Source organism: Brachycentrus maculatus, unplaced genomic scaffold, assembly GCF_059751285.1.
Source record: "Brachycentrus maculatus isolate JH-2025_06_01 unplaced genomic scaffold, ASM5975128v1 h1tg000408l, whole genome shotgun sequence".
Taxonomy (NCBI): domain Eukaryota; kingdom Metazoa; phylum Arthropoda; class Insecta; order Trichoptera; family Brachycentridae; genus Brachycentrus; species Brachycentrus maculatus.
This window is the reverse complement of record NW_028281157.1, coordinates 578539-592041: the sequence shown is the minus strand read 5'-3', so window position 1 is coordinate 592041 and position 13503 is coordinate 578539. Positions and strand designations below refer to the sequence as shown.

Below are 13503 nucleotides of genomic sequence, written 5' to 3'. Positions count from 1 at the left end.
ATTTTGTGGCATTTAAAAATTATGTGCTGTTTTATTTAAAACCGTCAGATTATTTTGTCGCTTCTCTATTTATAATGTGGATTGAGAATTAATGTTTCGGGTAGGTCCTAAGTGTGTTGACCAGTAATATTTTTCATTTGCACAGACAATCTCGATTTAACAGACTTTGAAAACTAAATCCATGGTTTAGACGTTACAACATGTGTCAAACTTCGTATATATGTATTTTCAAGATAGGCCAGGGTTTTCGGTATTATCGCGTATAATTAGTATCGTTTTATTTTTGTTTTTGAAGCATGCCGGTGCAAAACGAAAAATGATATTTTTCTGCCCTGGAAAATTGTATAACGTTATAATTAGGTAATGATATCTAATAATTCGTCTGGCAAGCTCAAAGCTTCCAAGAGCTCCAGAGACTTTGACTTCGAAGCAGTCGACGATCCTGAAAATAATCATCCTGGACATCTGGCAGCTCGTACTCGATCGAGCACCAACACCAACGATAGTCGATTGCATTCTTCTTTGGTATTTTCCCAAAAAGATGGACGTGTCAAGCCTCGTTCCAAGAATCCCAATGAATTTCGAGAATTTCGCAGTCAAACCGGCGAGAGAAGAGGAATCGGACGAGCACGTGGAGGGTTTTCGGGAAAAAATGACCGCTATACGCCCGAAGGTACCTACAGACGATTTCAAGAACCGCTGATGAAGTCAAGTATCGGGGATTCTAATTCCAATGTCAATTTTACCTACGCTAATCCCAAATATGAGTCTGATTCTAAATCTAACTTCATATACGCTTTACCCGAAGACACCAGAATATCGAAACTCTTGCGCAGGCTCTGCGGGGAAACTGATGTAGAGAAATCACTCGCAATTTGCTCCAAGTTACAGGAAGCCATAATGCTCCCGGACAACGTAAGATACATTCGAAGATCCTACGACATTTTAGCAGAATCTCTGCTGGAAGTTCTGTACGATGCCCCGAGTTCTGAAACTAAAACTCAAGTGTCGGCATCTTTAGGGAGAATCGGTTTTGTTATGGGTCCGGATTATACTAAACATCAAGATTGGGTGTTGGACAGATTTTCTGCACAGCAAAATGAAGAAGTCAAAGCCATGCTAGTGTCATCATTCTCCCATTTATTTGTACTAGATTCGGATAAACCTTCTCTGGGAGACAATGTATCCAGCGCCCTGACACAACTGCAGACCATTATAGAGGCTACTGATTCTGCCCAAATTTTCACCGTCACTATCGAAGCTATAGTAGTTCTGTCAAAATCTTATCCCGATGCGTTCGCCAAACATTTCATAGACATGGTAGATATTCTGGTGGGCTGGCACGTGGACTCGGCTCAGTCAAGGAAAGTCAAGGAGTTCGCTCTCGCCACTCTGGGAGAGTTCAGCACTCACTGGAGGGCCGACCTGGTGTTCTCCGTCAAGCTGTTGGGACAGTTCCTCGAGGACATGTTGGCATACGGAGAAGAGCTCACCCAGATAACTAGCGGGGAATCTGACCAGCGAGATGATACGTCCACTAGTCCGCAGGAGTGTGTACAGAGGATTACTTCTTTTATTAATGTTTTCAATACTGTGTCTAAAAGTTTGGGAGAAATGTTGAATCCCGCTGTTTCTCCGTCTATTACGTGGACATTTTTGAACGAATCATTTACTAAGATGATCCGTACTTATATATCCTCACTCAAACTATACTTCAACGACGAGTTAATAGTTGCCGGCAATGAGTGCACTTACTTGTTTTTGACCCACTTGCAATCGAAGATGTCCTCGAATTTTTCATTTCTTTATGAACTCATCAACTTACAATTGCATACTTGCTCTCCAATGTCCGATGAAGCTGTAATATCTTTATTGAATCTGGTTCGAAAAACAATCAAAGAAATTTCAGGAAATTTGCCGATAGAATTTATCAAAACTGTTATCGGATCCGAGTCAACTTTATTGAAACTTCGGAGTTCTCATAACCAAGTGATAAGAGAAGCTGTTATTTCAGTTTACCAGTACTTGTTGAACTTGAAAAACATACCTTTACTGCAAGACGCTTATAAATACGTCCTCAAGGATTTGGAAATATCATATAAAGTAATAGTTCCTGATATTGAGATACTGCCACCGACTGCGTCTAATACTGCACCAGTGCCTACAAATTCAGATGTGGAACTTCTTATTCTATTAAATCTGCGCTGCCTAACAGATATTGCTAATGCGAGCAACTCCATAATAGGAATGTGGGCACTTCAGCCGAGCATATTAGAATTGCTGGCTGTGAAACTAAAACCCTATGATCAGAAACTCGCTTTTGAGAACCCACTAGTGCAGTACTCTGTGATATACTTGCTCTATTCGCACTGTAAGAGGAATAACAATTTTGTTGCTTCAAGTGACCTGATATCGTACGGTCAACCGAGGTCCAATGTATGCGATATGTTTGGCTTATCTAGTATGTCTCTGGGAGAAGTTTCTAATATTAGCCCAACATCGGGCCATTTTGGAGTTATCGTAACACTATTCAATAAACTCTTCAAATGTACCTTGCAAACAGATGTATTAGTATTATTACTAATTTGGACAAATGATATCCTTACTCAGCTTCAAAATTATTTTCCATCCGGATTGAATTCTAAATTAATAGTGGAATTGATCCTGAATATTATCGAGCACGGATTTTCCATCAACGAAAGAGTTGTCGAGGGAGTAGCGCAGAATATGAACACGCTGATGACCCATTCCAATGTACTTCTGCACTATAATATATTAGTGAAACTCGGAGAATTGTGTTTGATTCATTTGGACAACAATAATGATTCCATCCGGCAACAATTCTCAAATATTGTTTCATTCATTCCGTGGGATATTGTAATATTGGACTTGATAAGATCCTCAGATGTCAAAACTGAAAAGTATCGAGCGTCTAAATCCTTAAAGTTGGATAAGACAAACATTGTGAGTGCTCAAAAAGAACATTTAATGAGAGATGCCTGCGGTCAAATGTCTACTCAACAATTTAAGAAGTTTATGAGTTATCTATTAAATGCTGTTTCACACAAAGATGGCTGGCTGGCCGATGCATTTATAAACTGTTGGCCTTTGAAAAACGGCGATGGCAACGATACTCACATTTCCTTTTTCAGGCAATGTTCGCAAAATTTTTCATCAGTGCTCAGCATGTGGGCCACTTGGGAAGCTGCGAGACTGTGCATCTCTCATAAACTCAGAACTCCTATTGGCAAACCGCAAGAAACATTTACTCATATTGAAACTGCCATCAAGCAGTTGGCTAGGAAGCTGACTTACAGCATTAAGAACACCGATACCAGCGACGGGGAGAAGAATCCGGTGAATGAATTAAGGCGGAGCAGAATGTTGGTAGAATTTCTGGAATGCTTAGAAAAAGCCATACATAATGCCGCCGAAGGATGCGCCACGGTAATGTTGCCGGTGATTCCGTCAGTAAGAACCTTTTTCCACACCAACAGTTCTACTTGCCGGGAGTGGTTGAGTCGCGTGCGACCGGCTGCACTCGTAGTAGGCCTTCACGCGGGCCACGCCTCTGCGGTGGTTCGCCACGCCCACTGTCTTCTCTTGACTTCTGCCTCTAGTAACCCCACTCCGGCACTCAGTGTTGATGTCCTGACTTATTGTATATCTTTAGCCAAAGCCCTCATTCAACTCAAAGAACCCGAAGCTTTGACCGGGCTGTATACGTGGATTAAGAAAACCTTCCGTGTCAAACTGCCTTGGTTAAAAGCGGCAGCTGACCAAAGTGCAAAGAAATATGAATCGGCAATAGAAAACTATTGCGCCGTTTACTTTCAAAAATCAACAATACAAAATTTACCAGATGTCGAATCATCCTTCAATGTTGAAAATCGCGTGTTAGACGATTTGGAAAAACAGTTTATCGACGATCAGGTTAAAGAATGTTATAAAAATATTCGATGTTGGTCCGAGTTAAAAGATTGGATCGAACGAGAGATCACGGAAATATCAGATCCCCAAGATTCGACAAATGCTTCTATAGAGGTATCGTGTTTAAACAAATTTGCTAATGAAGAAGTGATATTCCCTGAAGAATTTTGTGACTGGGACAAATGGATAAATAATAGTCATGTGACAAAACAAGAATGGTCTTGTTATAACCTTTTTGATAAATCGGATTCAAAATTAAAGAATGCGGCTTTCAATGTATTACTTCATCCAGACTGTTTACCGAATGCGACTAGCACTATCGAAGAAAATGTTTGTATCCTTCAATCTAGTTTACACGAGTTATCGAGAAATTTACCTTGTGAATTTCTGCCTAGTATTCATATTTTACACTATGCTGCCACTGGACTGAATCGTATGTTGATAGATGGCAAGTTACAAACCAATCCTTTTACTGCTCTGTTGACTCAAGCTACCCTAAAGAATATCGATCCTTCCATACTAAGCAAAATCATGTGGTGGTCGGAGTATTTCACCAAGATCAACTCTTCCGAAATGGAAGTAAATCTTCTCGAAAATATGAGACTCGATCTAGTTAAATCGAGCCGTAAACACGGCAACGTGAACACATCGAGAAGAGATTTGGTGAAATATTTTTCTACCCAAAAAAATCAAAGTTTGTCCAACCTGTCCATCAAACATTTAGAAGACGTTTATAATATTTTTGTACGATCGACAAACTCTTACGATATGAACATGTGGTCGCTGAACAATGTCACCGCCATCATGGAAACATCCAAGCTTCTTTATGTTAACGAAGATACCAGGGAGATGGCTATCAATTTGTGCGCAAGTTCTTCCCTCGGTGTGTCCCAGAGACTTACCTTAGCGGAACACACGTATGAATTCAGAGAAAAGGGAACTCGGATGCTTTTAACTCTGTCTAAATGGGTTCAAAATGAAAACGATAAATTGCTCATTAACAACTTGAATTCTCCATTAACTAAGCTCGTAACGGCGTTGCCCGAGATCGGCCTCGTAAATAATAATGTATCGGCAAATGTTATTCCTATATCGGATTCTGCTGTTGGGAAATTACTTCAATTCAGTGTCAATCAATGTCCCGGATTAGCGAAAGCTTGGTTTACTTTCGGATCTTGGTGCTTCCGATGGGGAAGGAAAATGGTGGAGTATAGTTCAAATATCGGAGGACAGTTGACAGAAAATGACAAACTTCAAATTCAAAGTGTCATGTTGCTCGGTAGCCCCGAGGACTTTGAAACTATTTGCGAAATACTCTCCAAAACCCGAGTCACCTGCGATGATGAGGATATCGATTGGAACGAAATAAATACCTCAGAAATGATCGAAAGCCAACTGAGAAGCGTATCTTCATTGCGCAATGCATATCCCGAACATCTCACATTGTTAGTTGATATCTGGAGACAAGCCCAAAAAAGAGTGTTTTCATATTATGAACTTTCAGCCGATGCGTACTTCAAGTTTTTGGAATTGAGTTCAGCCAGTGAGAATGTTAATCATAACGGCGAATGTGCCATTGTTACAGCGACATTGAGACTCTTGAGGCTGATAGTAAAACATGCAATGGAATTACAGAACGTTCTAGAATCGGGTCTAGCTAATACTCCCACTCATCCTTGGAAAGTTATTATTCCGCAACTGTTTTCCAGACTGAATCATCCTGAAACTTATGTCAGACGGAGAGTGTCCGAGTTACTTTGCCGTTTGGCCGAAGACACTCCGCATTTGATCACCTTCCCAGCCGTGGTTGGAGCGGTAGAGAATGAGAAGATTAACTTAGCCGATATAAGTTTCCCCAAATCTATTTTCATAGACTCTGACAACGTTGAAGTTTGTACAGGCGATACTGTAGACAACAGCGACGCCGAAAGTGAGAAAGATAATGACTTGAACTCGTGTTTTATGGACATGGTGGATACATTGTCTAAACAAGCCCCCGAAACAATACTACAAGTCCAAATATTAGTGAAGGAATTGAGAAGAATTAACTTGCTGTGGGATGAATTATGGCTGGGAACTCTAGCGCAACATCATTCGGAAATAACCCGACGTCTCGCCCAATTGGACATGGAGATACTCAAAGTAAAAAACAATGTTACTCTTCAGCCAGAGGAAAAGGAAAAGTTGATTAGTGAAAAGCATCGTATTATTCTAAAACCTATCTTGTTTGTTTTGGAGCAGTTGGTTGATATAACATCCGCAGCTCCGGAAACTCCGCATGAACAGAATTTCCAAGATAAATTCCTCGAATCGATTACAAGTATGTTAGAAAAGTTAAGGAATCCCACAGATCCTGATAAACCTCAAGAATCATGGTTGCCCATCAAAGAACTTCAGATAAAACTGCAGCAGAAGTCGAGCAAGAGATCGTCGTACATGTTGAAAATGTCAGATATAAGTCCAACATTATCTAAGATGAGTCATACTGTAATTTCCATGCCCGGCGTCCATACGTCTTCCAATGTGCGGGTAACGATTATGTCCATCAACAATACGGTCGCAATCTTGCCAACCAAAACCAAACCCAAAAAACTCATATTTCACGGCTCGGATGGGAAAACATACACCTATCTCTTCAAAGGCCTCGAAGATCTTCACCTCGATGAAAGAATCATGCAGTTTTTATCTATCACGAATACAATGTTGGCTCACGACAAGGAAGATAGTCGCGACCAGACGTATAGAGCGAGGCATTATTCCGTTATTCCCCTGGGTCCTCGTTCCGGCCTCATCAGCTGGGTGGACAATCTGACTCCGCTTTTTGCTCTGTATAAGCGTTGGCAGCAACGGGAAGCCGCTACAATGTCGGCGAAGAATAACAAATTTGTAACCGTCTTGAGACCGTCTGAATTGTTCTATAACAAGTTAACTCCTCTGTTGAATGCAGCCGGGGTCACCGTAGAAAATAGGAAAGAATGGCCCGTCAGTATTCTGAAGAAAGTTCTAGTGGAATTGATGTCCGAAACCCCGAAGGATCTGTTGGCCAAGGAGTTGTGGTGTGGCAGTGTTACCCCCGGCCAGTGGTGGAGGACGGTGCGGCAGTACAGCTTCTCCGTAGCAGTCATGAGCACCATCGGTTACATCATCGGTCTGGGAGACCGACATCTCGACAATGTTTTAGTGGACTTGAGTACCGGTGAATTGGTTCACATTGACTATAATGTTTGCTTCGAAAAAGGAAAAACTCTACGAGTGCCAGAGAAAGTGCCGTTCAGGATGACACCAAATTTGGAACATGCCCTAGGAGTCACCGGAGTAGAGGTTAGTCTACTTGTGTTTCTATTATTACAGTGAACCCCCATATTATGCTGAGATAGGTACCGCGTTATCGGAGAGAACGTTATAGGGAAGTTAATGTTTTGAAATTTTAATGTAATTTAAAATGACTCATTAGTCATTTCCGCTAGTTAAAAGTTAAAAATACAATTTGAAACATTAACCTATTATAAAATTCCCTAAGATAAAGGGGTACCTATGTCAACGTTGTAGGGGGGTTTTTACTGTATTTTTGTAAATGTTCTTGCATGGAATGTCGTATTTATTTTATGTGTTTTGTTGAAAATTTTTTGTGTATAAAATTTCGCGTTCATAATGCAATGATGGCCCGGGGGCATACTATTTAAAAAATATATTTAAAAAAAAACCTTCAGTTGACGTATTAAAGTTTTAATTATTTTTTAAAAATAAGTTGTAAATGTCCAATTTGCAATAATTTGCATTGCTTTAATATATCTACCTACTGAAAAAAAAACAACCTGACCAATCATATTATGCAACTCGTCCTAAAGGGCTGAATTTGATTAAAGTAACTTAAATTCTTTTACATTAGTTCGATTCCATGGGTCTCATTCGACAAAAAAACAATTTTCTCACTATTTCGTTAAATATCTTACAGTTGTAGAATTAGTTTGTTAACCCTTGTTTAACGCCAAACGAATACAGCATATAATTACAATTTCGCATATTGATTCATTTACGTTCAAAATATAAAATGTTATCATTGTGAATCTCAAGTAAAATATTTTTGTAAACGGATTGTTCTTAGTATTTTGCGACATCTCTGTAATTTATTTTGTTAAGCAAAGATTCAAACCATTTCGGGGGAATGTAACGCGTTTATTGAATATTCTCATAGATGTCAGTGTCAGTGCCCGATTCAATTATAAAATTTTATTTAATAATTTAATCGGGATCTCCCCCGTTCCTAAAGTAAAATTTGTGTGATTTTCGTTTCAATGCTCTGGGTTTTACCTACAGAATACATAATAAAATTGAAAAACATCCATTTTGACCAACAAAATCCATTTTTGTTATCAATTTTTAAAAATTATATTTTAATGCATTTTTTAAACACACATGGTAAAATATTATTGCCTCCGTATATAGTTGCTGTCCGTTATTTTATTCTATTATAAATTTATAAGTTTCGACCAGCAGTGAACAACAGGAGAATGCGGTACCTAGAAGCGATTATTTCTAGTTTTATACTTAATTACTAGATTTATTGCGTAACAAATCAGAATAAATGTCACCGAAAACGATATCTGCCACATCTGGACTGAAAAAAAATTTTTTGCAAATCTATGTGTGAATTTCTTTATTTATTTATTACTGAGTTTCTAATGATAATTTTAACTAAATTGATTTTTTTTATGATTAATTTTGGAAACCTAACTGAGAACCTAGTAACATTTAATGCTTTCAAATGATGGCACTTTACTCATAAAATTTATTGAATCTATGATATTTTTAAAATTGTGTATTGTAAGTTTATTCATGTGAAAATCGTTAAATTGCTTAAATCGGCTACTGTGTTATCGGTAAACCTGTAACATGTGGAGCCCCAAAGCATTTTTGATGCAGGGAAATTAAATTGATTTTTTACAAAAGTGATTGACTTTATTCACTTTTCAATTGTACATATATGCGAGCATTATCCAAAACGGATATTATCTCAGCCACTGATATGTTTTATACTTTTTTATGTTGTGCAGTAAAATCATTAACAATATACGGATTAAATAGATAAGTCCATAATTTAAATAGTTTATTTGTGAGGAATGGGTGCAGGAAATATCATTTTGATAAGGTATCTTTTTTACAAACTACGAACATCGAGATTTGAGAATTATTTTACAATTTGAATTTTATTTATCCCTATGTTGATTGACACCAAATACTATTGTTTATTAACACTATAAATTTGTCTGCGATATATTTCCGATGGTTCTGTAAATGTAGTAGCAACGGAGTCCTCTTAGAAAATTTATCTCGAAACTGCTTTCATCCCATTGGGTTGCTCTAGTGTGTCGTCGTATCCCAAATTTTCAATGATATGACACTCGTTATTGCTATCGGCATTTTCTACAAACAACCCGCCATTAGCGACGATACTACACTGATCACCTTCCTCACTGTTGTAGATCACGTCAGATCTGCTCTTGATCTCCCTTAGTGTATGCGCATCTTTGTTATCTTCATCAATTTGCTCTTCCGATTTGGATGTTTCCGGTATATCTAATCGCTCTACCCGCCGTTCGGGCACTTTGTCAATCGTTTGCCTGTAGCTCCTCGCTGTCTCTATGGTGTCGGGCGTTTGACAGTGCAGAAGACGTAGGAATGCCTTCCGAAAACTGGTGTTTTTCCACGCGTAGATAAGCGGGTTGATCCCGGAGTTTGCCATAGCCAAAGCGAACACCGTCTTGTACAGCTCTCGGTTGTTGATTTCCGGAGGCACCAAAGTCTCTACGCAGATGACAACGACGTACGGCATCCAACAAATGGAGAAGCTTCCCATTATTATAAGCACCAACTGTAACAATGACAGATAATTTATAAAATGGTTCATCCACATCCAAATGGGAAATAGGGCACCACATCAAGGACATTACTGATATATGTGATCCTTGATATGACTGTCTGCTGTGCTAGTCGGTATTGTGGAGGTGTACCAGCCACTGTCGAGTTGGAACTCAGATCTAGCCGAATAACGGAACTAACTAGCCACTAATCACACGACTGCGATGATATTTATATCATTATCATTAGCTTTTAAATGTAAATTCACAGTAAAATCGGGATACAATTTTGTTTCACATTTTCAATAAATTTTGCAACTTAGTTAAAAAAAATTGCTTTGCGAGAGAAGATCTATCAGGAAACCTAGATGCTTCTGTATCAAATCTGGGAATGCGGTGGGACAGCTTTCAATATCAGTGCCATAACTGGGACACTTCTAGAAACTTTGTGATAGTTTTGCAAATTTGTACTTATTTAGAATGTCATTGACAGGGACATTGAAAGCTATCAACCGTTAAATCACAATAAAATTGTACCCTGATGTGTGATTTCCTTGAGGATAAAATCTGATAAACCTTTAAATTTCATTACCTGAATACTCTTGCATTCCTTGGGTTCCGTCATAAAGCGAGTCGTTGTGCGCATCCGTTTGGTGTGCAGAGCCACTTCCCGCCATATTTTCCAGTATATCACCACCATCACCACCCATATCATGCCGAACATTGGCGCCAGCACGAACATCGTGTACACTTTCGGTATGATCTAGAATAAATCGTAAAAAAAATAGCATTCCAGTTCCGAATGGGTGGCATTGGAAATTATGGTCCCTCTAAAAATTTTAACTCTCTGGTGCGGTGTACTAGATACAAATATTTAAGTGACTTTAATGAACGCTCTATTCAACTATAGAAAAAAGTTACATTTTAAAAGAAAAGGGATCACCTGTCGGAAAAACTGTCAATCGCACGATTTCATTTACATATGGTATCATCGATTTTTTTCAGCAGTTGCCTGAATTGTTTTGTTTCAGGTAGTAATTCAAATATATCATTATTTAATTAAAACCATATAATTTTATTAGAATTCACCATGAAATCGCGTTACGTATTGAAATGAAACATGGGCTTACTATAAGTTTTTAAAGAAAGTTTAAGAGAAGGGAGACCGCAACATGTTGCTCTTATGTTGTTCTGTTGTTTGTTTGTTTCTTTTTAAATTATGTATTATTAAGATTTTTCTTATTTGAAGATTTTACGTTTTTTTACTTAAGTAAATGTGAATTTTTAACACGCTGAGTTAAATTTGACATCATTGGTTTTGTGATCATCTGTCGATGAAAACATCTGTAGTTTTCGAAACTAGTCGTGTGAAATACTCAATTAGCGTTCTAATAAAAGTGTTTAATTTTTAATAATCATTGGTTAAACCATAGTTTGGCCTTTAAAGGTAGAATAAAGGTTTTCTATGAATTACTTTTATTATATATTAACATCTCATATGCGGATTAACTAATTACAAAGTGTTTAAAAAAATAGTTTATATTTTCTTAATTATTTCACCGCCTTATTCTCCATTATACGTAGATTGTTTTTATGAAATAAATACATGGAATCCTCGTCTACGTATTGTACATTCTTCTTCATTCTTCAAACCCTCATCCGCACCCGATGGTGCATAGGGCACTGCATCATATAAACGGAGTGGTTTCTCGATCGTTGTTAGCACGTGAAGGAAAAGTGATCAGCCCTCCGACTCAGGTCCAAGATATTGAATAAATATTAGAGTGAAAAAAATCAATTATATTTAAATGAATGTAAGGGTCAAATGACCCCTCTGGGAATCGAACCCGGGACCTCCAGTACGGTGGCCGAGCGTCCTGACCATTACACTACGGAGGCGGACAAAATTATGAATTATAAATTCAAAAAAAAAACTAACTAACCATCACGCCGCTTCCCCGCAGGGGTAGGCAGAAAGAATAGAACGCCACACCACTCTGTCTTTGCAAACATTCTTCGCCTCTTCCACGTTCATGCATCTCATCATACATAATTCTTTTGAATAAAGTATTACCTTGTACCAGACGCAAATGTTGGCAGTCCCCCAAGTATTCCAGAAGACCGGCACCAAGCTGAAGGCCAGGGGGACCAACCAGCCGACCCCCATGAGGGTCACGGTGGCCGCCCTGCTCATGAACCTGCCGTAGTGGAGGGGGTAAAGGATCGCCACGTACCTTTAGCAAACAGTCATCACTTTGTAGGATATGTATTGAATGTTAAATCAAACACTGATTTTTTGAGTCTACTAAGTTGTATTTTATTGTTAAAAAAACACATCAGTCCATCACATCGGTCCTCAGTCAGTCCATTTAATCTTTACATTCGTTTGAAAATGCCATAACTAGGCGAAACAGTTCGGTAATGTAAAGGCAAAGGGGTATATCTGTCTCAGACCAAATTTTACAGGAGAGCAAAAACAAACTTGCGAAATCAAGTAACTCATTTGGTTTATGTATTTTTATAAGTACATATCTTAATAAAACTGAATAAGTATTGCAACTACAGCTATATGCTTTTGCCAGATTATGAAAGGCGCTCCCTCAGACGAATGTGTGGAAAATCATTGTATGACAGAATTAAAAACGACGATATAAGAAAGGAATGTAAGGCTGAACGAGGAATAATTGAAAAGATTAGGAAGAGTTCTTTGCGGTGGTATGGACATGTGGAGCGAATGGATAGCGAGAGAATGACTAAGAAAATATATGTGGCGAATGTGAGAGGGAAAACAGAACGTGGACGACCGAAAAAGACTTGGCACGATCAGATCAATCAGAAGCTAAAATCTGGTGGTGTCAAAAGTCTGCGTAATCGGAGGGCATGTATGACTAGATGTATGGATGTGAAGGAGGCGAGGAGTGTATGTCAGGACAGAAGAGTGTGGCGTTCCTTCCTCTCTGCCTACCCCTGCGGGGAAACGGCGTGATGGTAGTAGTAGTAGTAGTAGTATGAAATACATTCTTTTAGACATTTTGTGTAACAAACTTAGAAAATGAAAAAAATTACAGATATACCCCTTTGCCATTACACTACCGAATTGTCACAATATCGATTTTTATGTGTTTTATTTTTTAACAGTAAAATACAACTTAGTAGACTCAAAAAATCTGTGTTTGATTTAACATTTAATACATAAATAAAAATGGAGTTCTATAAAATATGCGCCAAATCAATAAATAATGAAGAGTTACCTATCCACAGCTATGAGTAAGAGGTTAAGGATGGAAGCGCTGCAGGCCAGCATGATGAGCACAAATCTGAGGATGCACGTGTTCTTCATGTTCCCCAGTTGCACGTCCAGGTAGAAGGCCAGGTGGTAGGGCAGCGTCAGGCCGACGCAGAGGTCCGAGATGGCCAGATTCAGCACGAACTTGTTGGATATCAAGTTGGACAGCTTCTTGCTCAGTATGACTGCCAGGATTGTGAGGACGTTGCCGAACAGTATGAACACCACCAGCAGACAGTCGATTATGATCCAAGCCCACGTCGGAGTGAACTCTTCGCACGACTCCGTGCAGTCGGCAGACCCGGTGCTGTTCCATACCAGTGCACCTTCAGTGACGACAGATAGTGTCGCGTTATGTACCGAGTAATTTCTCAAAACCGCCTCCATTACACTCGATCAAACGACAATCGGCGTAACTATTAAATTTAA

The 13503-nt window shown here is 38.9% G+C and overlaps 2 protein-coding genes across 2 annotated transcripts in view; one reads left to right on the top strand and one right to left on the bottom strand.

Annotated features, from left to right (window-relative positions):
* Positions 1 to 194: 194 nt before the first annotated feature.
* Positions 195 to 13503, top strand: part of nonC (serine/threonine-protein kinase Smg1) — a 165248-nt gene continuing 151939 nt past the window's right edge. Inside the window, exon 1 of the mRNA XM_088271010.1 lies at positions 195 to 7251. Within this exon, the coding sequence (XP_088127136.1) occupies positions 364 to 7251 (6888 nt within the window). The 5' untranslated portion in view covers positions 195 to 363. The remainder of the gene's footprint in view (positions 7252 to 13503) is intronic.
* Positions 9024 to 13461, bottom strand: LOC148302801 (histamine H2 receptor-like). Its single transcript, XM_088271003.1, has 4 exons — positions 13040 to 13461; positions 11863 to 12022; positions 10381 to 10551; positions 9024 to 9802 (listed from the first exon to the last, which is right to left on the bottom strand). The coding sequence occupies exons 1-4, from the start codon at positions 13459 to 13461 to the stop codon at positions 9257 to 9259; spliced, it is 1299 nt and encodes a 432-aa protein (XP_088127129.1). The 3' UTR covers positions 9024 to 9256.

Coding starts and splice junctions, on each gene's coding strand:
- LOC148302801 (XM_088271003.1), bottom strand. CDS start 13,461: ATGGAGGCGGTTTTGAGAAATTACTCGGTACATAACGCGACACTATCT. Junction 10,552..11,862: donor ACATTTGCGTCTGGTACAAG/GTAATACTTTAT, acceptor GATTTATTCTAG/ATCATACCGAAAGTGTACAC. Junction 9,803..10,380: donor AGGAATGCAAGAGTATTCAG/GTAATGAAATTT, acceptor TCATTGTTACAG/TTGGTGCTTATAATAATGGG.